The 24902-nt window shown below is 45.7% G+C and overlaps 1 protein-coding gene across 14 annotated transcripts in view; it reads left to right on the top strand.

The window, feature by feature from the left end:
• LOC129821321 (protein TANC1-like) overlaps positions 1 to 24781 on the top strand; it is a 289442-nt gene extending 264661 nt beyond the window's left edge. For 7 of the 14 annotated variants that reach the window (XM_055878874.1, XM_055878872.1, XM_055878870.1 and 4 more), the window contains 8 exons: positions 17363 to 17728; positions 18177 to 18352; positions 18578 to 18710; positions 19775 to 19804; positions 19916 to 20007; positions 21132 to 21278; positions 21881 to 21981; positions 22140 to 24781. In XM_055878874.1, coding sequence (XP_055734849.1) covers positions 17363 to 17728; positions 18177 to 18352; positions 18578 to 18710; positions 19775 to 19804; positions 19916 to 20007; positions 21132 to 21278; positions 21881 to 21981; positions 22140 to 23841 — 2747 coding nt within the window. In that variant the 3' untranslated portion in view covers positions 23842 to 24781. Of the gene's footprint in view, positions 1 to 17362; positions 17729 to 18176; positions 18353 to 18577; positions 18711 to 19774; positions 19818 to 19915; positions 20008 to 21131; positions 21279 to 21880; positions 21986 to 22139 lie in introns of those variants that run through there. The other 7 variants (XM_055878873.1, XM_055878871.1, XM_055878879.1 and 4 more) reach the window with 4 other exon arrangements.
• Positions 24782 to 24902: the final 121 nt, after the last annotated feature.

Below are 24902 nucleotides of genomic sequence, written 5' to 3'. Positions count from 1 at the left end.
AGGTATGGAAGGAGATCAAAATGTGCAATCTGTCACAGCGCTTACCATTAGTTTATAGACTGTCCTCATAAAAATAAACAAGTAACAGAGGAAAATGTAAACATAGAGATAGAGCAGTGTAACATTACACTGATTGACACACCAAGCAACAGAGCTTTCAAATTTGGAAATGGGAGAATCTTCCAATCGACCAAGAGGCAAGATACCAGCAAAAATTGGTCAGACTACGTGTCACATTGAAACAGAGGTGTTCCCTGCAGATATCCCCTTACTATTAAGCAAAGCTTCCCTCAAGAAGGCAGGGGCTGTACTAGACATAAAAAATGACAAGGCAGTGATGTTTAAACAACCAGTGACCCTTGAACTTACTACCTCAGCCCGGTATTGTGTAAACATTTTAGACATCACACAGAGTACATGTAAAAATGAGATTATGACAGACACAGAGCACATGGAGATTCTTACAGTCACAGAGAACATGAACACAGAGGAAAAACACAAAGTAGTGTTAAAACTTCAAACAGTTTGGACATGCTACAGTTGACAGACAACAGCCACGTGTTATTAAGAAAACATGGTTGTTCCAATCTGAAAACTGGATAAACTGTTAAATACAGTTGAAGTCAGAGGTTTACATACACTTAGGTTGGAGTCATTAAAACTCGTTTTTCAACCACTCCACAAATTTCTTGTTAACAAATTATAGTTTTGGCAAGTCTGTTAGGTTATCTACTGTGTGCATGACAAGTCATTTTTCCAACAATTGTTTACAGACATATTATTTCACTTATAATTCACTGTATCACAATTCCAGTGGGTCAGAAGTTTACATACACTAAGTTGACTGTGCCTTTAAACAGCTTGGAAAGTTCCAGAAAATTATATCATGGCTTTAGAAGCTTCTGATAGGCTAATTGACATTATTTGAGTCAATTTGAGGTGTACCTGTGGATGTATTTCAAGGCCTACCTTCAAATCAGTGCCTCTTTGCTTGACATCATGGGAAAATCAAAAGAAATCAGCCAAGACCTCAGAAAAACAATTGTAGACCTCCACAAGTCTGGTTCATCCTTGGGAGCAATTTCCAAACGCCTGAAGGTACCACGTTCATCTGTACAAACAATAGAACGCAAGTATAAACATGAAGGGTCCACGCAGCCGTCATACCGCTCAGGAAGAAGACGTGTTCTGTCTCCTAGAGATGAACGTACTTTGGTGTGAAAAGTGCAAATCAATCCCAGAACAACAGCGAAGGACCTTGTGAAGATGCTGGAGGAAACAGGTACAAAAGTATCTATATCCACAGTAAAACGAGTCCTATATCGACATAACCTGAAAGGCCACTCAGCAAGGAAGAAGCCACTGCTCCAAAATCGCCATAAAAAACACAGATTACGGTTTGCAACTTTTTGGAGAAATATCCTCTGGTCTGATGAAACAAAAATAGAACTGTTTGGCCATAATGACCATCGTTATGTTTGGAGGAAAAGGGGGAGGCTTGCAAGCCTAAGAACACCATCCCAACCGTGAAGCACGGGGGTGGCAGCATCATGTTGTTGGGGTGCTTTGCTGCAGGAGGGACTGGTGCACTTCACAAAATAGATGGCATCATGAGGGAGGAAAATGATATGGTTATATTGAAGCAACATCTCAAGACATCAGTCAGGAAGTTAAAGCTTGGTCGCAAATGGGTCTTCCAAATGGACAATGACACCCAACCATACTTCCAAAGTTGTGGCAAAATGGACAACAAAGTCAAGGTATTGGAGTGGCCATCACAAAGCCCTGACCTCAATCCTATAGAAAATGTGTGGGCTGAACTGAAAACACGTGTGCGAGCAAGGAGGCCTACAAACCTGAATCAGTTACACCAGCTCTGTCAGGAGGAATGGGCCAAAATTCACCCAACTTATTGTGGGATGCTTGTGGAAGGCTACCCGAAACATTTCACCCAAGTTAAGCAATTTAAAGCCAATGCTACCAAATACTAATTGAGTGTATGTTAACTTCTGACCCACTGGGAATGTGATGAAAGAAATAAAAGCTGAAATGAATCATTATCTTCTATTATTCTGACATTTCACATTCTTAAAATAAAGTGGTGATCCTAACTAACCTAAGACAGGGAATTTTTACAAGGATTAAATGTCAGGAATTGTGAAAAACTGAGTTTAAATGTATTTGGCTAAGGTGTATGTAAACCTCCGACTTCAACTGTACATGGACAAAGAAAGTGCTATTCCACACACAGCAACCGTCATTGGACGTGTAGGAAAAGCCAAAGGAAAACACCAGAACTGGTACAACTTGCAGTACTCTGAACGAGCTACACTTTCTGGTACAACAGAGTCAGCTGATCTGTCACTTGTAGATAACCTCAGAATTTAACCAATGGAAAATCGAGTAAAACAGAATGACATTCAAAATGATGATGTACTTGAAATAAAGGACGTGTCATTTGACTTAGCTAAACTAGAAGAGCTCAGTAATTGGAGGAAAAAGTGAGTGTTTGAGGAAGTCAAAGACATTGACCAAAAATGTGTCTCAACAAGGTGGGTGTGTACCCTTAAATAATTCTTAGCTGGAATAGTGCCAAAACCATGTCTAGAGGCTAGAGGTTTTTTCAGGAGCCGGCTGCTAAACAACTCCCAAAAGACTCACCGACATGCACCTCGGTGTCACTCAGATTGCTGATGACAGTGATCTGCCAGAAAAAAAATTGAAATTTCATTCCATAGACATCAAATCTCAATTTTTGCAGGGAACAGAACTGTCAAGTGACATTCACGTCCGACCTCCGCCTGAAGCTAAGAAACACTGGAAACTAAAAAAGTGTGTGTATGGCCTGGCAGATGCATCACTTTTCTGGTACAACAAAGTCAAGGCAACAATGCTGAGTACAGGTGGAAAAATGTCACAAGTGGATCCTGCAGTCTTCTATTGTCCTTGATCAAGACTACAATGTGACTGTACTTGCCTGTCATGTTGATGACTTCATCTGGGGTGGCTCACAAACCTTTGCTACAACTGTGATTCCACACCTCAAAGCTGTTTTCCAGGTCGGCCGTGAGGAGTATGATAGTTTTTGTTATGTTGGCATCGAGTTTATTACAGTTGACGGAACAATACTGACGCAACAGGAAAGCCATGTCATTAATCTTCAACCCATCCACATGGATTCTTCAAGAGCCGTAGATAGGAATTCCCCTCTCTGTGGAATTGAAGCTGATCAATTGAGGTCAAAGATAGGTCAAATTCTATGGGTTGCTAGACAGAGTAGACCTGATGTAATGTTGGATGGCTGCAACTTGGCATCAAACACAAAACACGCCACTGTACACTGTACATTCATGAGGCAAACAAAGTTGTTCGTAAACTGAAATCACAACATGTGACTAAAGTTTCAGCATGTTGGAAAAGATGACTCTCTGAATTAGTTGTCTTCAGTGATGCTTCACTTGGGAACCTTACAGATGGAGGCACACAGGGTGAACATCTAATCGTGTTAATGGGTGAAGGAGGAAGATTCTCACCCATCTGTTGGCAGTCAAAAAGGATCAAAAGGGTTGTCCGAAGCACACTTGCTGGGGAAACCCTTGCTCTTGTGGATGGAATTGACGACGCCATCTTTCTGACAACTCTGTTCTCAGAGCTTAAAACTGGTGAGACAAAACGGCACATTCTACCTGTAGTTTGTGTCACTGACAAGTACTCCATAGATGATGCTGTCAAGTCAACCAAGTATGTCACAGAGAAAAGACTTTGTCTTGAGATTAGCAGTGTCAAGGAACTTATTCAAGCACAGAGAATCCAGCGTGTGGTCGGCCACAAAGGAACAGCTTGCTGACTGTCTGACTAAAAAGGGAGGATCCGGTCTTGTGGCAGCTTGAGTAATACAATTAAAAACTTTGTCACACAACCCATTTGTAATGGGGAACTTAAATAATACTTGGGACATTTCATTATTTTATTTGTCTTTAAAGAAAAGTGGGAGATTGTTAAGTTCATGTTTTACGTATCCCTATATTTCTGTTATTACGGTGCTACTATATCACTCTGATATTGTTATACCTGCGTGGTAGTCTCACTGTTGATGGACCTGACATGAGTACAATGGCAACCATGTATTGTGAAAATACGGTTTAGTAAACATGGTTAAATTGTAACCTAGTCGTTGTGTCATTTTAAGTTTAACAGTTTAACTCTGTTTGAAAACAAAGTAAATGTAAACAAACTGTATAGTTTCAAAATATGGTTAAAACTATCATTTAGATGTCAATGAATTTGAGAGTGGTTACATTTCTCCAGCCCCATCCCTTAGATTTGTACCGAAACAGTGGCAGTGAGAATTTAGTTTCCGCTTACCGGAAAGACGCTTTAAAAGCGTCCCTGCTTTGGTCATTTGGTCCTTTATCTGGATGGAGAGCGATCAGGCCATCCTGTGGTGCTTACTGAGTGAATTTCTACTTTAGAGCAGAATTACCGCCATCACTCCCAGCAAGAGCAGTCTAAGCACTAAGTCATCAGTGCAATGCATTGTCCATTGAGGTCATGTCAAGCCATTTGCCCTCATTTTTTGTCCTGTGTTTCTACCATTATCACACACCTACTCATATGTTCTTCTTACTGGAAGTGTCGCCAGAGCTTCAGTTTCGACCTGAAACGAACCATTGATCATAAAGCTCTGCGGAGAATTATTACAATCTTTTTGTTGGACATTATTAAAGTCCCAGTGGTAATACAGAGAAACTGTTGATATTGGGAGAGGTACAATGTACTTAGTGGTCACTTAAAAAGGATATGCAAGACCTCTTTTGGAAGAGGCAGGAAAGTTGGGACCCATCTGACAAAAGCAACAGTTGAGAGAGGAAAAGCAGGAGCAGGAGAGCTATGGAGCTGCTGGCAGGGGGGGGGGGGGTTAATGACCAGTCAAAGCAATTTAAGATTGATCCTGTAAATGGTGCAGGAAGCCAAATGGAGCCGGGAACAAAAGTCTAAAAGTATGCGTCCAAAGTGGCACCCTATATCCTACATAGCGCTCTACTTTTGACCATAGCCCTATGGGTCCTGTTCTAAAGTCGTACACTTTTTAGGGAATAGGGTGCCGTTTGGGACACACGCTAAAATCATGGGTCTGTTGTCATTTCTGTCAGTCACCAGGGTTGTCATATAAATGCTGAACAAAACAGATGTGTCTGTGGGGAACATTGTGTTTTGATATAAATCAAAGATGAGGCCCTTGGGTATGGAAGTATTAAAATTGGGATGGGTTTTAAACATTTGCCACAATAACAGTACCTCCATGCTGATAAACATTACCACTTACCAGTACCATCACTATTCGTGTTGGTACAGCGTCTCTGTGCACTGAATGAGTAAACACATCTCTTAAGGGTATTCTTTGACTCAGTCCCAAATGGCACCCTACCCGAGTCCCAAATGGCACCATATCCCTTTAATATAGCACTACTTTTGACTAGGGCCCATAGGGAATAGAGTGCCATTTGGAATGTAGACTACAACAAGACAGGTTTTTAGAAATTATTATTGTTGTTTTTGTTATCATCATTGCCTCTTGTGGAAAGCTGCGCACTGGAGATAAACAGAGACAGAGTGGAGATAACAGACTCCAGCATTCTCTTATCTGTGGTAGTCTGTAAAAAAATTGGAGTACAACAGCACAGACAGGGATCTGTGTGTGTCTGTCTATCAGATGTCTCTCAAACTTTTTCACAGTAGCAGAACTTTGCTTGTTTGGCCCAACATGAAAGAAACCCATTGTATATGATCATGGTGACCAACTGTTGCTTAGAAAGCCTAATAATTCTAGACCAGAACTGCATTGAAATGGGACAGAAGTTCCCAACTCCTCATCATTTGGGCAGCTCATTTTTATATGTATGTTTTAGAGCACACAATCTAATGGTGAGAGAGAATGTGAACAATAGTCTCTCTGTGGCCTCAGTAGAATGTCAGCCTGGTGCAGCCTAGCAGTAACAAATGGTTCTGATGTACACTACCGGTCAAACGTTTTAGAACACTTACTCATTCAAGAGTTTTTCTTTATTTTTACTATGTTCTACATTGTAGAATAATAGTGAAGACATCAAAACTATGAAATAACACATGGAATCATGTAGTAACCAAAAAAGTGTTAAACAAATCAAAATATGTTTTATATTTGAGATTCTTCAAATAGCCAAACTTTGCCTTGATGACAGCTTTGCATACTCTTGGCATTCTCACAACCAACTTCACCTGGAATGCTTTTCCAACAGTCTTAAAGGAGATCCCACACATGTTGAGCACTTGTTGGCTGCTTTTCCTTCACTCTGCAGTCCAACTCATCCCAAACCATCTCAATTTGGTTATGGTCGGGGGATTGTGGATGCCAGGTCATCTGATGTAGCACTCCATCACTCTCCTTCTTGGTCAAATAGTCCTTACACAGCCTGGAGGTGTGTTGGGTCATTGTCTTGTTGAAAAACAAATGATAGTCCTACTAAGCCCAAACCAGATGGGATGGTATATCGCTGCAGAATGCTGGTAGCCATGCTGGTTAAGTGTGCCTTGAATTCTAAATAAATCACAGACAGTGTCACCAGCAAAGCACCCACACACCACCACCTCCTCCATGCTTTACGGTGGGAAATACACATCCAGAGATCATCCGTTCACCCACACACCACAACACCTCCTCCTCCATGCTTCACGGTGGGAAATACACATCCAGAGATCATCCGTTCACCCACACCGCGTCTCACAAAGACACAGTGGTTGGAACCAAAAATCTCTAATTTGTGCTCCAGACCAAAGGACAAATTTCCACCGGTCTAATGTTCATTGCTCATGTTTCTTTGCCCAAGCAAGTCTCTTCTTATTATTGGTGTGAAAATGGCTTAAGCACAACAAAAAAATGGCTTAAGCACAACAAAGTCAAGGTGTTCGGAGTGGCCATCACAAAGAAAGCCCTGACCTCAATCAGAACTGAAAAAGCGTGTGCGAGCAAGGAGGCCTACAAATCTGACTCAGTTACACCAGCTGTGTCAGGAGGAATGGTCCAAAATGCACCCTACTTATTGCGGGAAGCTTGTAGATGGCTACCCGAAACGTTTGACACAAGTTTAACAATTTAAAGGCAATGCTACCAAATACTAATTGAGTGTATGTAAACTTCTGACCCACTGGGAATGTGATGAAAGAAAGAAAAGCTGAAATAAATCATTCTTTCTACAATTATTCTGACATTTCACATTCTTAAAATAAAGCGGTGATCCTAACTGACCTAAGACAGGGAATTTTTACTAGGATTAAATGTCAGGAATTGTGAAAAACTGAGTTTAAATGTATTTGGCTAAGGTGTATGTAAACTTCCGACTTCAATTGTAGGTCAGCCTATTAGGACTAGGAGAGTGCGGATGGCTCTGTTGTAGGTCAGCCCATTAGGACTAGGACAGAGAGGATGGCTCTGATGTAGGTCCGCCCATTAGGACTAGGAGAGAGAGGATGGCTCTGATGTAGGTCAGCCCATTAGGACTAGGAGAGTGCGGATGGCTCTGTTGTAGGTCAGCCCATTAGGACTAGGACAGAGAGGATGGCTCTGATGTAGGTCCGCCCATTAGGACTAGGACAGAGATGATGGCTCTTATGTAGGTCAGCCCATTAGGACTAGGAGAGAGAGGATGGCTCTTATGTAGGTCAGCCCATTAGGACTAGGAGAGAGAGGATGGCTCTGATGTAGGTCAGCCCATTAGGACTAGGAGAGAGAGGATGGCTCTGATGTAGGTCAGCCCATTAGGACTAGGACAGAGAGGATGGCTCTGATGTAGGTCAGCCCATTAGGAGTAGGAGAGAGAAAGGATGGCTCTGATGTAGGTCAGCCCATTAGGACTAGGAGAGAAAGGATGGCTCTGATGTAGGTCAGCCTATTTGGACTAGGAGAGAGGATGACTGATGTAGGACAGCCCATTAGGACTAGGAGAGAGCGGATGGCTCTGATGTAGGTCAGCCCATTAGGAGTAGGAGAGAGAGAGGATGGCTCTGATGTAGGTCAGCCCATTAGGACTAGGAGAGAGAGAGGATGGCTGTGATGTAGGACAGTCTATTAGGACTAGGAGAGAGGATGGCTCTGATGTAGGACAGCCCATTAGGACTAGGAGAGAGTGGATGGCTCTGATGTAGGTCAGCCCATTAGGACTAGGAGAGAGAGAGGATGGCTCTGATGTAGGACAGCCTATTAGGACTAGGAGAGAGGATGGCTCTGATGTAGGTCAGCCCATTAGGACTAGGAGAGAGAGAGGATGGCTCTGATGTAGGACAGCCGATTAGGACTAGGAGAGAGGATGGCTCTGATGTAGGTCAGCCCATTAGGACTAGGAGAGAGAGAGGATGGCTCTGATGTAGGACAGCCTATTAGGACTAGGAGAGAGAGAGGATGGCTCTGATGTAGGACAGCCTATTAGGACTAGGAGAGAAAGAGGATGGCTCTGATGTAGGACAGCCCATTAGGACTAGGAGAGAGCAGATATCTCTCTTCCAAGTGACACCCTATTCCCTATATAGTGCAGTACTTTTGACCAGGGCCCATAGGCCCTCGCTATATTCTCCTTCGTGCTACTTCTGCCAACTGGTGCTGCTTCTGCAAATACATTTTGTAGCAGAAAAGTGATGGGCTTTGGGGCTTATTACATCCTAGGGACAAAGATATCTCCATTCGAAATGGGCCTTCATCTCTGGAAACGGCTGCTTTCCATTTTAGAGCTGCATGTTCTTATGGCTGAGAAATGAGCCGCAGTGTTATTTAGATTTGTATGAAAACTTTTATATTTTTGAATCAAAAACTGCTGCTTCAAGTTTTGCACTTTGTTACATCATCACACTGCTGCATAGCAACATTTCTGTTCCAACCCCCACCACCTACTTTGTTTTAGAGAAGGATAGAGGCCTGCTTTATTTTTACTTCATTAGACGGTAGTGCAAATCAAATCACATTTCATTTGACACATGCTTCGTAAACAACAGGTGTAGACTAACACTGAAATGCTTACTTACGCTGTTACTGTAGTCTACACCTGTTGTTTACGAAGCATGTGACAAATAAGATTTGATTTGCACTACCGTTTTGATTTGCAAGAGGTATAAGACAAAATACGAATTTATCATAAGTAGTAGGCAGATGTGTATGGGTCCCTTTAAACAGAGCAGATTTACATACAAGCCTTGGCTGGTTCCTGTAGACATGACCATTACTGTGAATAATAGTAGTCATGCTTGCCTTCATTCTCAAAGTCATCCGGTATGTGCCACCTGCTGTAACTGTGATCTAATATTTGCCTCTGAGCTCTATGTATTTACCTAGTGGATGTTAAATCATAGCCACGTTCCTCCTTTCAACTCCCATCCATTACAGGCTAATGCAATAGCAGGTTGCAGGTGGCCGAATGGCGCTGGTCACAACACCAGCGACCTGAGACACGCTCCAACACCCACCTCAGCCGCTTAATGAACGCATTTTGAAAGCCCTTTGCACCCACCTGGCACTAGGCTCATTCAAAGCAACACTTTGTATTTGAGCAGATATGCAAATATTGATGATTTTGTGCTCTGTGGTGCTTTAAACTCATTGAATATATGTATTTTAGCAAGCATAAAGAGGTTACGCTTCTCTGCACTTACCTGACCCCTTAGGAGAATGATTCAAATGGTTGTATTCAATGCCTCTTTACAGGTTGGATTGGGTTGTAATTCAATGGAGAGCCATCACAGCTATAGAAAAGAGCATCAATACTTAAATGTTGTGGATACGGCATAGACAGCAGAACCTTTTAGGCCTTAGAAATACTGAGTCAATACCACAGTCAGACCCCGTCATATTAATTCTGATTTAGGCTTTATTAACCCAATCCGGAGGCCTGTATGGTGATATGGGAGAAAACTCAGTGAGACACCGGTGAAATATCCTCCCGAAAATTGACATTTATTTCTGCGGCTCTGAACAAATTCTCTCAGTTAACGACCTGTCTGAGAAATATAATTTCATATGTGAAAGAAATAACATCTTTATGCAAATAGTCCCATTGCACTTTGTTTGGGTAGAGAGAGATTGGATCACGGCTCTGTGTTGGCAAAAAATAAATAACAAATTCCCTCCTGACTGTTTTACTTCTAGGAATGACAAAGGTCATTTAGCCCTCTTTGTAAAACAGCTTTCTGATATATGTGAATAAGTCGGCAGCTGTGCAAAAAGTAAGGGGAACGACATATAGACACAGTGAGGTATAATGTTTGTGAACACATGGCATATATCTCAAGTTACAAGAGAAGAGCTATTCTGAGGTTATGGTTTCTGTAGAAAATGGCAAATAGGGCTTGTTTTCCATCCGTAAAAGAGAAGGTTTGTTTACATTATATTTCACATATATCAAAAATGAATAATGCAGCGACCAAGTCAAGCGGCAGCCCTGAGATTTTCTACATTACTTAGTAAAACAATGAGATCAACTTCTCATTGTCATGAAATATACAGTAGAGACATCGAGTGTAGTATCGTATATTATCCACTGTAATTATGCCAAGAATCTTCCCCGTTCACAGGCTGTGTTTAATATATGTGGTGTTTGTGTTAAGTGTTTGGTTGTGTTTCATTATTTACAGCTGGGAGGACGTATGGCAGGCTGACATGTCATACTGTAGTTTCTCTGCTGGTGGAGTGAACTTGTAATGATCTAGACCTACATAGAAATAGACTGCAACTCCATGCTGCCACAGTCACAGTCAGGATGTAGGTCTTCATGTGATGTATATTGTATGTCGCTGTGGTGTCCTTGACCGACTGATACAGATGTCATGCTACAGCTGGCACCCTGCTTCTCCAGTTAGCCTTGCAATGGTCTCCATCTAAACCTTCAGAATCAGCTGTTTCATAAATGATTAGCTACTAGTGCATGTCTACAAACTGTGCACCTTGACACAGGACACTGTAAAGCCATGGTATTCTGGTATTCTAGACTGTGTGTGTCCCAAATGGCACCCTATTACCTATATGGTTATTTTCAAAAGTAATGCACTATGTAGAGATATATACACTGCTCAAAAAATAAAGGGAACACTTAAACAACACAATGTAACTCCAAGTCAATCACACGTCTGTGAAATCAAACTGTCCACTTAGGAAGCAACACTGATTGACAATAAATTTCACATGCTATTGTGCAAATGGAATAGACAACAGGTGGAAATTATAGGCAATTAGCAAGACACCCCCAATAAAGGAGTGGTTCTGCAGGTGGTGACCACAGACCACTTCTCAGTTCCTATGCTTCCTGGCTGATGTTTTGGTCACTTTTGAATGCGGGCGGTGCTTTCACTCTAGTGGTAGCATGAGACGGAGTCTACAGCCCACACAAGTGGCTCAGGTAGTGCAGCTCATCCAGGATGGCACAACAATGCGAGCTGTGGCAAGAAGGTTTGCTGTGTCTGTCAGCGTAGTGTCCAGAGCATGGAGGCGCTACCAGGAGACAGGCCAGTACATCAGGAGACGTGGAGGAGGCCGTAGGAGGGCAACGACCCAGCAGCAGGACCGCTACCTCCGCCTTTGTGCAAGGAGGAGCACTGCCAGAGCCCTGCAAAAGGACCTCCAGCAGGCCAAAAATGTGCATGTGTCTGCTCAAATGGTCAGAAACAGACTCCATGAGGGTGGTATAAGGGCCCGACGTCCACAGGTGGGGGTTGAGCTTACAGCCCAACACCGTGCAGGACGTTTGGCATTTGCCAGAGAACACCAAGATTGGCAAATTCGCCACTGGCGCCCTGTGCTCTTCACAGATGAAAGCAGGTTCACACTGAGCACGTGACAGACGTGACAGAGTCTGGAGACGCCGTGGAGAACGTTCTGCTGCCTGCAACGTCCTCCAGCATGACCGGTTTGGTGGTGGGTCAGTCATGGTGTGGGGTAGCATTTCTTTGGGGGGGCCGCACAGCCCTCCATGTGCTCACCAGAGGTAGCCTGACTGCCATTAGGTACCGAGATGAGATCCTCAGACCCCTTGTGAGACCATATGCTGGTGCGGATGGCCCTGGGTTTCTCCTAATGCAAGACAATGCTAGACCTCATGTGGCTGGAGTGTGTCAGCAGTTCCTGCAAGAGGAAGGCATTGATGCTATGGACTGGCCCGCCCGTTCCCAAGACCTAAATCCAATTGAGCACATCTGGGACAGCATGTCTCGCTCCATCCACCAACGCCACATTGCACCACAGACTGTCCAGGAGTTGGCGGATGCTTTAGTCCAGGTCTGGGAGGAGATGCCTCAGGAGACCATCCGCCACCTCATCAGGAGCATGCCCAGGCGTTGTAGGGAGGTCATACAGGCACGTGGAGGCCACACACACTACTGAGCCTCATTTTGACTTGTTTTAAGGACATTACATCAAAGTTGGATCAGCCTGTAGTGTGGTTTTCCACTGTAATTTTGAGTGTGACTCCAAATCCAGACCTCCATGGGTTGATAAAGTTGATTTCCATTGATCATTTTTATCTGATTTTGTTGTCAGCACATTCAACTATGTAAAGAAAAAAGTATTTAATAAGAATATTTCATTCATTCAGATCTAGGATGTGTTATTTTAGTGTTCCCTTTATTTTTTTGAGCAGTGTATATACTGTTACTGCCTCCAGAACCAGCAACAGTGGCCAAAAAACCAGGACTCGTGGACTTGGGAGGAAATATTGAACGGAGAAGGACCCTGGGCTAAGGTGGGAGAGAATCGCCGCTCTCGGGAGGCGATGGAGTCAGCGAAAGCCTAGGATCGGTGGTATGAGGAGGCAGCAAGGAGACGTGGCTGGAAAACCGAAAGTAAACCCCAAAATTTCTTGGGGGGGGGGGGGGGCTAGAAGGGAGAGTGGCGAAGTCAGGTAGGAGACCTGCGCCTACTCCCTGTACTTACCGTGGAGAGCGAGAGTACGGGCAGACACCATGTTACGCAGTAGAGCGCATGGTGTCTCCTGTACGTGTGCATAGCCCGGTGCGGTATATACCAGCTCCTCGTATCGGCCGGGCCAGATTGAGCATTGAGCCAAGTACCATGAAGCCGGCTCTACACATCTGGCCACCAGTGCGTCTCCTTGTGCCGGCTTACATGGCACCAGCCTTACGCATGGTGTCCCCGGTTCGCCTACATAGCCCAGTGCGGGTTATTCCACCTCCCCGCACTGGTCGGGCGACGGGGAGCATTCAACCAGGTAAGGTTGGGCAGGCTCAGTGCTCAAGGGAGCCAGTACGCCTGCACGGTCCGGTATTTCCGGCGCCACCTCCCCGCTCCAGCCCAGTACCACCAGTGCCTACACCACGCACCAGGCTTCCAGTGCGTCTCCAGAGCCCTGTTCCTCCTCCACGCACTCTCCCTGTGGTGCGTGTCTCCAGCCCAGTGCCTCCAGTTCCGGCACCACGCATCAAGCCTCCTGTGCGTCTCCAGAGCCCTGCACGCACTGTTCCTTCTCCCCGTACTCATCCTGATGTGCGTGCCCTCAGCCCGGTAACACCAGTGCCGGTGCCACGCACCAGGCCTATAGTACGCCTTGAGAGTCCAGTGTGCCCTGTTGTTGTTCCCCGCACTAGCCTGATGGTGCGTGTCCTTAGCCCGGTACCTCCAGTTCCGGTACCACGCACCAGGCCTACAGTGCGTTTCAGCCGGCCAGAGTATGCCGTCTGCCCAGCGGCGCCTGAACTGCCCGTCTGCCCAGCGGAGCCTGAACTGCCCGTCTGCCCAACGGCGCCTGAACTGCCCGTCTGCCCAACGCCGTCTGAACTGTCCCGCTGCCAAGCGTCGCATGAACTGCCCGTCGGTACTGAGCCTTCAAAGCCGCCCGTCTGCCATGAGCCTTCAGAGCCTTCCGCCAGACAGGATCAGCCAGAGCCTTCCGCCAGACAGGATCAGCCAGAGCCGTCATCCAGCCATGACCAGCCAGAGCCGTCATCCAGCCATGACCAGCCAGAGCCGTCATCCAGCCATGACCAGCCAGAGCCGTCATCCAGCCAGGATCCGCCAAAGCCGTCATCCAGCCAGAGCCAGCCAGTCAGGATCCGCCAGAGCCAGCCAGTCCGGAGCTGCCGTCCCTCAGTCCGGAGCTGCCGTCCCTCAGTCCGGAGCTGCCGTCCCTCAGTCCGGAGCTGCCGTCCCTCAGTCCGGAGCTGCCGTCCCTCAGTCCGGAGCTGCCGTCCCTCAGTCCGGAGCTGCCGTCCCTCAGTCCGGAGCTGCCGTCCCTCAGTCCGGAGCTGCCGTCCCTCAGTCCGGAGCTGCCGTCCCTCAGTCCGGAGCTGCCGTCCCTCAGTCCGGAGCTGCCGTCCCTCAGTCCGGAGCTGCCGTCCCTCAGTCCGGAGCTGCCCCTTATCCCGGTGCTGCTCCTTATCCCGGTGATGCCCCTTAATTTAGGTGGGGTTATTTGGAGGGTGGTCATTGAGAGGGGGATACGGAAGCAGGGAGTGACTATGGTGGTGTGGGGACCACGCCCAGAGCCTGAGCCGCCACCGTGGACAGATGCCCACCCAGACCCTCCCCTAGACTTTTGGTGGTGCGTTCGGAGTTCGCACCTTGAGGGGGGGGGGGGGGGGTTATGTCACGTTCCTGACCTGTTTTCTCTTGTTTTTTGTATGTGTTTAGTTGGTCAGGGCGTGAGTTGGGGTGGGCATTCTATGTTATGTGTTTCTATGTTTAGGTCGTTTGTAATTAGCCTTATATGGTTCTCAATCAGGGACAGGTGTTTGACGTTTCCTCTGATTGAGAACCATATAAAGGTAGGCTGTTCACACTGTTTGTTTGTGGGTGGTTGTCTTCCGTGTGTGTCTGTGCACCACACGGGACTGTTTCGTTTGTTCGTTCGTTTGTGTCGTCGGTACCTGTTCATGCGTTCTTCGTGTATATGTAAGTTCGTTTGTTCAGGTCTGTTGACTTCGTTTATTATTTTGTAAATTCTCAAGTGTGTTTAGTTTTCGTCTTGTTTAATAAATATCATGTCATATCACAACGCTGCGCTTTGGTCCAATCCCTACACCTCCTCTTCTTCCGAAGAGGAGGAGGACAACCGTTACAGTATGTCCACTTCACCGTCAGACCAATGTATTGGTAAACTACACGGTAATCCCCCAAACATTTTTAAGTGATCCAACACGTATACTTATCTTCATTTGGTTGTAATCCAGAGAGGTTAGAAAAAGTATCTAGACCCTCTATGAGGCTGTGGAGGGATCCAAGTTGTGGATTTAAAATAAAACATGAATCATCAGCGTACAATGACACCTTTGTTTTTAAGCTCTGGATTTCTAGGCCCTGGATATTATTGTTGCATCTGATTTTAATAGCTAACATTTCGATGGCCATAATAAGTAGACATGCCGATAGTGAACAACCTTGTTTACTCCTCTTGACAGTTTGATACTTTCTAAGAAGTAGCCACTATTTACTATTTTACACCTAGGGTTACTTTACATAACTTTAACCCATTATATAAGAGATTCTCCAAAATTGAAATATTCCAGGCATTTATATATACATTTGAGTCGTACTTTATCAAAAGCCTTTTCAAAGTCAGCTATGAATACCAGGCCTGGTTTCACAGATTTGTCATAATGTTCTATTATTTCCAGGTTTGGTTTGCATATCAGACTGTGATTTACAGTCCCCCCTCCCCTAAGGACAGCAGTGTTGGTGGGCCGGAGAGGCAGATTAGGAGGAAATACAAGGTTGAGTGGCTTATTACAGAACATACCTGGCTCTGAAAGAAGAAGGGAAGGAAAGAGCGATGGAGGGAGGGAATGGGCGCAGTAAAAAGTAATGTTTGTGAGATCAGAGAGAGACATAAAATGCATTGAATTGTACTTAGAAGATCAGCGAGGAATGCCACTGGGGTCTCCTATAGGGTTTGAAAGTAGTATGCAGACAGAGACCACTGTTAGTCATTCCTTAACCTTCCACTCCAGATAAGTGTACATCAGAATCGTGTCTAAAATCACAGTTCAAAAAACGAATGCATCCCTGAAAGAGTCAATCATTAGAACAATCAAATATTTCATTCTCTGGGCTTTTGAGTTTTTACTCATGAAGCCAGCTGATCTCAAATCTGTTTTGGCTGATGCTGCCCCATAGAGATTTGTACTGTGTAGTAGTCTGGAGGTGTCTGTCTGCTCTGAAGAGATATGCTAGTGGATCAGATGGAGGGTGTGGTCGGCTGAGACAGACTCGTAATGGAACAACCCTCTGCTCACACTCACATCCAGATGGATGATGTCACTCAGACAGAGACAGGGGCTCTGGTTCTTGAATCTTCCTGAGGTGAATCAGAAAGTGCCACTATTCGCTCTCTCCCTCACTCTGTGGATTTATTGTTTGGATACCGACATTCATCCAAGATTGCCTGAATCTACCACAGCAAAGTGTAGCATCCAGTGAATGTGGGCCTCGAACTACTGCTAGGATTAGTCTGTTTTGTCTTGGCTCAACTGAATGCAAAGCAGGAGGTGAGCCTATTGACTATTGTATCATAAATGTGTGGTTTGTCACTGTATCTTATACGTTTAGATTAGTTGGAGCATACTTGCATGCATCTGTCTTTAAAATAGAATAGGTACATACAGTACAGTAATTTGAATGAAAACAGAAATGGCAAAGATTTATTAATTAACCTGTCAGCATATTAATGGTATCTCATTTATTTTTTCCCGCGTTTTCATTGGCACACTACTATCAGACAGCTTAAGGCAACAAGTTAAATAGGTGAATACGTACCTACAGTATAACATAGTTGTCTGATTGTAAACAGGACTTGCATAAAAGCATTAGCCTATTTTCCCCATTATTTGAATCGATGGTAGGCCTATATACAGTACATAATGTAACAACATGAGTGCCTTAACCAGTAATAGGCTATTCAAATATTGTGTGTGTGTGTGTGTGTGTGTGTGTGTGTGTGTGTGTGTGTGTGTGTGTCTCCAAACTTCCTGACCACAGTTCCTGTGTCAGTGTTTATTTTTATCATGGAATGACTAACCAGGCCCAGCACACGATTCCAAGAGATAAGGTTCCACATTAATGTACAATCAGAGAGTATTGTTTACTAAGCTTTATTGCAGCTTATTATCCATTGACATATTCAGACACTTGTTTTGTCCCTTTTCTCAAGAAGGAAATAATACATATTGTGGTTGGGTCCAATTGTTGGCACTCAGTGAATGTACAACTAAATGCTGTATATTTTCAACTTGAATGGGAGCACGCTTTGTCTCACACGAGCCAGACCATAGCCTGCCGTGTGTGTGTGTGGTCTCACCCTTGCTGACCCCAGTCCTTACCTATCTCCTCTGGTCTCCTCAGCTCTGACAGTGTCGGCGGGCAGGGGGAAGATGGACGTGTGTGGCTTCCTGCTGGAGCAGGGGGCCATGGTGCAGCAAATCAACCGCAGGGGGGTCTCACCTCTCTTCTGTGCTGTCAGACAGGGACACTGGCAGGTGAGGAACACACACACTGCTTGCCTCAAACTACAATTACACATCAAAGTAACCATGACGATTTACCCTGAGGAAGTAGAGTTTACTGTAAGTCTGTGTGTGTGTCAGATTGCAGAGCTGCTGCTGCAGCATGGTGCTGACGTGAACATCAGTGACAAACAGGGACGGACACTACTCATGGTGGCGGCGTGCGAGGGCCACCTGAGCACGGCCGACTTTCTGTTGTCAAAGGGTGAGTTACCACGACACTACGCTAGATAACGTCTGTGTCCGTGGAAGCTGCGGATGTGAGGACAGCTCATAATAATGGCGGGAACAGAGTAAATGGAATGGCATCAAACACATGGAAACCATGTGTTTGACGTATTCTGCTCCAGCCATTACCAGGAGTCCATTCTCCCCAATTAAGCTGCCACCAACCTCCTGTGGGCTGTCCCAAATGGCACCCTTCTTTTTACCAGGGCTCATAACTCTCAAAAGTAGTGCACTATAAAGGAAATAGGGTGCCATTTGGGATGCAAACTATCTGCTCTTTTTCTAAAGTCAAATGAAATTCAAATTTAGAGCATTCAAATTTCAATAACCACATATCACACTAAGTTTTATATCAAATGTTTTGTTGAGTGAAGGTTATATGCTGTGGTTTTGAGAAATGTGATGTTGAATGTTCGGTCTCCCAGGTGCGTTGTTGACGTCGATGGACAAGGAAGGGTTAACGCCCCTGAGCTGGGCGTGTTTGAAAGGACATAAGAACGTTGTGCAGTTTCTGGTGGAGAAGGGCGCGGTCATAGACCACACGGACAAGAATGGACGGACTCCTTTGGACCTGGCCGCCTTCTACGGCGACGCGTCGATCGTGAGTAGTAGAGAGAGGTGGATAGACAGACAGAGACAGTCATTGAGCTCAATCTAAATCTGTCTCACTAGGCCTGCCCCTTAGTTAGGCCCAACACAAGTCCTCTGTGTCTCCTTATGGGACACACACTGCTGAGAATTACCAAAGATCTATGGGAGAATTAAGAGTGTGTGTTCTGACTAAGGAAGAGAGTGTGTGTTTGACTGTGTTGTTCCTGGTGTGTAGGTCCATTACCTGGTGGAGAGAGGAGCGGTGATAGAGCATGTGGACTACAGTGGCATGAGGCCGTTGGACCGGGCGATCGGGTGTCGGAACACATCGGTAGTGGTGACCCTGCTGAAGAAGGGGGCTAAACTGGGTAAGAAAAGAAGAACTCTAACTATGATACAAATGGTCCGTGCCTGTCTGTCTGCAAATAATGTTCATTCGGTTAATGTGTCCACTTTCGTCTATTCCAACCACAGGACGGTCTTTTGGTTGCTTTAAGATGTTAGTAATGAGAGTGACTTGTGCTTCCAGCTGAGTGTCTGTACTCCTACTAAATAAGATGAGGCTAATCCATGGAATCAGGTGACAAACTCCTGGTTTCATTGATGCTCACTGCTAAATTCAAGGCAATGACACTGAACCAATTTCTACCAGCATTCACCTAGTGTGTGTAGTGTCCCTCTCTCTTTCTGTGTCTCTCTTGCTCTCTCTTTCTTTTCTCTAATTTGAGAATGGTACTTATCACCTAAATGACATTCACTGAGCTATCTTGGCCTGGAGCTTATTTGCCTCATTTTACATCTGCAGTGCAGGCCAGCCAGTTGCACCCCTCCCTGAATTAGCTAATGGCCAATATCTTCAACCCACTCTCCTTGCTCTGGTAGCAATGTAGCCTGTTCCTAGCACACAAAGCTATCAGTGTCTATGATCTCAATGACTGTTACGACCAGAAAATCACAATTTTTTCCCATTAGGATTCATATCAATGCAATTATAGGTACAGTATATCCACAGACAAACTCACTTTGAATTATCAGTGCAGGAATCCTTAATGTTGAAACAGCCACGTTCATTTGTGATAATACAACAACAAAGAAGTTAATGTAAAACAAACACTGTTTTCTTCCCTCAGACATCAATTGCACGCGCGATATTCTATATACTGCAATTTTTTCCCCCCCGCGTTGCGCGACGTGCCTCCACTTCGGCAACAAAACAAAAACAACAATGGCGGACAGTGGCGCTGTTTCCCCTACTGTGAATTCCATCTTTACTCTGGGAAAGGTCTAAAATGAATAAATCACATTTTATAGCTGTAGCGGTCTCCCCGACACACAATTCTCCTCTGCTTTCATCTTTTTACATGATTCGTTCCTTCCTTCAATCTCTCATCCTTTTTTTCTTCTTCTTGACTGCCTTCAATGTAACCCTAAGGGTACAGAACGTCGCCTTATGATCGATCAGGTACAATCTTTAGGTAACTTTACCTTACCAATTTCCTAGTGAATATAGTCCGTGGGTCGGGGAGCGGCAGGGGTGTAACTCTACTTTCTCTATGTCTGTGTGGACCAATAGGGAATGCAGCCTGGGCTATGGCCACATCCAAGCCTGATATCCTCATCATTCTCCTGCAGAGGCTTATGGAGGAGGGCAACCTGCTTTACAAGGTATGGAAAAGAGATCAAGTCAACATTACACTGTTCAAATTATAATTTGGGATTTTGGCAATGAGGCCCTTTATATTTTGGCAATGAGGCTCCCAAGAGGCGCAGCGGTCTACGGCACTGCATGTCAGTGCTAGAGGCGTCACTACAGACCCTGGTTCAATTCCAGCCTGTATCACAGCCGGCCGTGATTGAGAGACCCATGGGGTGGCGCACAATTGGTCCAGCGTCATCCGAGTTAGTGTTTGGCCGGGGTAAACCGTCATTGTAAATAAGAATGTTAACTGATTAAATAAAGGTTGAATAAAATAAAAAATCTACATGTACTGTGCAGTTTGTAGGAAGTTGCTAACTAGCGCAATCGCTAACTAGTATGCTAGCAGATACCCATAGGCTTCCAGTCATTGCGCTAACGCTAGTTAGCATTGGCTCGGGAAACTACCTCCAACTTACTTCATACTTGACACAGGGACATAAAAATGGTATCCACGAGTTCCTCTGACTCTGGAGAAGTAGATTAAGGGCCTCATTGCCAAAATCCTGAAGTATCCCTTTAAGACTGAACTTTATGGTTCTAAACAAGGACATTATACTGTATAATGTGTATGTACAGTCAAGTGTGTTCTGAGTGAATGGAATATAAATCATATTTTATGATGGGCTACAATCTAAACAAAGACTGATGCAAGTACTGTAATTATACCTTGATGTCACTGAATTGATCGGCCGTCAAAAGGAGTGTTTGTATATATCTTAGCCACTGTATAAAAAGGACATCTCAGCCACTAATTTGCTTGAGAGAAAACAACATAATGACTGTCATATTTTGAGCAGCTCAATGCGACGCAGCAGAGATGAATGGGTGTGTGTCATGCCACACTCGCCTTCTGAGCCATGATTGATCCGTGACATTTAACAGATTGAGTTTTATGGCAGATAAGGACAATCCGCTCGGGTGAAACCTGTGTGTGATTGATGAGTGAGACGGAAGGGAGTGTGTGAGCTGCTGCAGCACGGCTGTTGGGTTGGGGGGAGTATCTGACGACCGTCCTTCTCTTCCTCTCTCGCGCCCTCTTTCTCTTTCCATCCCTCCATCTATCCCTCCCTACCTCTCTCTCTCCCTGCAGAAGGGGAAGATGAAAGAGGCAGCCCAGAGGTACCAGTATGCTCTGAGGAAGTTCCCCAGGGAAGGTTTTGGCGATGACCTGAAGGCCTTCAAAGAACTGAGGGTGTCTCTGTACCTTAACCTCTCCCGCTGTCGCAGGAAAACCAACGTAAGATTCCCCACGATCCTCCTCTCCTATAGTGCTGTATTTACTGGGTCATTGGTTCCCAAATGTCTCTGATAAAAGACACAGTATTGGTTCAGGCCATGCATGACACTAGAAGTGGACGTTGGAAGATCTTGTAAGTCGAAGAAACTGTTGTTGTACTGTGTGTTTATGAACGTATTTGAAAGATACACATACCAGAAGTATGGCTGCCCTTAAGGAGTAGTACACAGCACTTTAAAAGCCCCATGATACAATTGAGCCAATTCATGTTCCAGGCCTCTGATCGATGAAACGTGACAAACTAACACAATGCGCTTAGGAACAGATTGAATTCAATAAATAATACTATCTCCTACCCGTCCAAAATTAGAGCTATTAAGCTTTTCAGTTGAGTGAGTTTGATTGAGCTGTTCAAGACAAAATTATAATCTGTGCAGAAGTACACAAGCGATAGCATGCTTGTAGTCATTATGTCAGCTTGCTCCCATAAACAATCAGGGAGATGGATGCAGAGAAAGAGAGAGCTGGCCCCCTGGACAATGTGCATTTCTATTTCCTTGCATTGGTTAGTCATATTGATTCTCCTCTACCCCTCGCAACAGGACTTTGGCTTGGCAGAGGAGTTTGCGACAAAGGCCCTGGAGCTGAAACCCAAATCGTACGAGGCCTATTACGCCCGCGCCCGAGCCAAGAGGAGCAGCAGGTAAAGCTAATCGTCAGAAACTCATAAGGATAAATCCCCCCCTTTTAGGGGACCATTGTTAGCGTGAATTGTGAGAATATGGTTCAGCTTTTTTTTTTTTTCATCTCGCTTCTCAAATATCCCCCTAACTTGCTCTGTCTATCTCCATCCCACCACAGGCAGTTCACGGCAGCCATGGCTGACCTGCACGAAGCAGCCAGGCTGTGTCCCAACAACCGGGAAATCCGGCGGCTGCTGGCCCGTGTAGAGGAGGAGTGTAAGCAGATGCAGCGCTGCACCACCCAGGGCAAACCGCAGGGGGCCACGTCCTCGTCAAACCAGGCCCCGGCCAACCACGACTCTGAACACAAACACGAGGAAGTGGAAGAGGAGGTGGTGTTGGGGCATAGCATGGCCGTCAGAGGTCTGGATGGACAGAACACTCTGGGGATGAATGACGTGGAAGGGGAGGGAACTTTTCAGTCTCAACACTCAGACAGGAGAGGAGAGAGAGTTGAGCCCTGGACACAGAACATCTACTCCATCAATAGAACTGTGCCTGACACCCTCAGCCTCACCACCCAGCAGCAGAGTACCAGGCCTGACTCTCCCCCCTCCGGCCCCTCAGGCCCTGGCAGGCTGAGTCACCACCACTACCCTCCCCGGGAGCCCAGAGAGCCCACCAAGCAGGCCCAGATAGTCAAAACCAACCAGCACATGAGCTCCCTGCAGGCAGGAGGCCGCTCCTCGGGGGCCAAGTCCCAGTACGCCCCCTCCAGCCCCCTGCCCAGCCGACACATGTCCAGCATGCTGAAGCCAGGGGGTCTGCGCATAGACATCAGCCCTCTACCGCCCCCTCCTGACGAGCCCGTCTACGGGGAGCAACGCCTGTCCATGGCTCCTCCTATGGGCCACCACTGCGAAAGGGACAGCGAATCCCTGCACTCTGCCCAGGCCTCCTACTCCTCCCAGGACCGTCTGTCTGCTCACTCGGTGTCCTCCCTGGACGCTCTAACCTCAGGGTCTCCCCAGGACCCCCTCAATGCTGCAGGGCCAGGCCAGGAGCGGCGGAAGGAGTGTGGGGGTAACGGGGTCTCCCAGGCACTCTCCCAGGGGGGAGACGGCAACATCAGGGTGTCCAGCTCCACCAGCTCCCTGGCCTCCAGCAGTAGTCTGTCGGAGAGCAGCAAGCTGCAGGGCCCTGACGTACGCACCAAGACCACCACAGACAAGGCCAAGCAGGGCCAGGGAGGCACAAGCGAGTGGAAACCCAGGCCCTTCATGGGCATCATGGACAAGAAGGCACGTTTTCTTCAGCAGCAGCAGCAAATGCAGCGGGAACTACTGCAGCAGGAACAACTGCAGCAGGAACAACTGCAGCGAGAACAACTGCAGCGAGAACAACTGCAGCGAGAACAACTGCAGCGGCAACAACTGCAGCGGCAACAACTGCAGCAGCAACACCACCAAGGGCTCCAGAACCACCCAGGCCTACAGCCCACCACCGGAGCTCTCCGCAGCTGGCAGAGTCACTCCTCTGAGGGATTAGTGTCCCACACCATGTCTGCCATGGGCCTCCAGGCAGCAGGGGTGAACTGTGAGCTACCTTATGCCAAAATAGGGAGCACTTACCACGAGCAGCTCAAAGCTCCATCTCAGGGTGCTATGGGGAGCCTGCAGAATGGAATGTACTCAAAGGAATTTGCAGAGAAGTTGTGCCAAGCATCCACCTGTTACAAGGAATCCAAGCCAGCTCTGGCAATGCCGTCGCACACGTTTGTGGACAGTAAGCCCGAGCAGCCAAGCTTAGTCCGAGAGAATCCCGCCATTCACGTAGCTTCAATGAAACCAAAGCGATCATTCATAGAGTCAAATGTGTAGGAATATTTATCTCCCCTCTCTCAACACAGACACGTGCATGCATACACAAACAACGAGATACACACGCTGGCACGCACATAGACAACATGCACATTGCACACACTCAACACACCCACAAACACTTTACACACACACCTTTGCAAAAATTCTAAGTGGAGAGTTTTTTTATGGGCTGGTAAAAACTTAAGCAATGTAAGTCAAAACTTTGAAAGAAGTACGCAAACTATGTTTGTTCCCCCTGTGAATATCTGCCACATGGAGCGTTTTGATTGAAGCAGTAACAGATGTATTTCTTTCCTACTATCGCGTACAGCTGTTTGCTTCTGTTACAGGATGACATGTTCCCTCTCATTCAGCAAAGCTGGAGACATTGCAGTGACAGCACTTTACGCATTTACATAGGCCTTTAAGTAAAGTGCTTATACAACATATTATATTACAGTATAATGGTATTACTGAATTGTTCAGTGTTAAGTATAAGTCAATATTTGCATCCAAAATGGCACCCTATTCGCCATATACTGTAGTGCACTACTTTTGGTTGACCCTGGTCAAAAGTAGTGCACTATATAGGGAATAGGGTGCCATTCTGGACATATCCAATGGGATTTGAACTGTGTTCATTATGTCAATGGTGCTGATGGCAGAATTACGGAGCTATTTAGAAGAGCTGTAAGGATATGTTTAAGATGGGCATTCCTGTGTTCTAAGGATGATGTAGATCCTCACATTGTGTATATATAAATATGTATTTTTCCTTCTTTTGAGTGAAGATCAATGTCAGTGTATTGACTTGTTCAAATTATCTGTATTTTGAGGTTTATTTTATGCACAATTTGGTTCCAACTGTGTTCAAGGTTCTGATGTATTTGTTTATATGTTTGTACATTCTATAAATTGGCCGATGACGTTAACTAAATCCTCTCTGTATCTGCTTGTCGTTGCTGTCACGTTCATTTATTTACAGCGTCTATAGCTTGATTCATTGTAAAAAAATATATATTTTATATAGTTATTTTTGCACAGCTACTAAGGCATTTTACGATTTCAATAATAAGCTC

The sequence above is a fragment of the Salvelinus fontinalis genome, chromosome 23 (assembly GCF_029448725.1).
Source record: "Salvelinus fontinalis isolate EN_2023a chromosome 23, ASM2944872v1, whole genome shotgun sequence".
Lineage (NCBI taxonomy): Eukaryota > Metazoa > Chordata > Actinopteri > Salmoniformes > Salmonidae > Salvelinus > Salvelinus fontinalis.
Note: the sequence above shows the minus strand (reverse complement) of the source record. Positions and strands in the feature narration are given on the sequence as shown.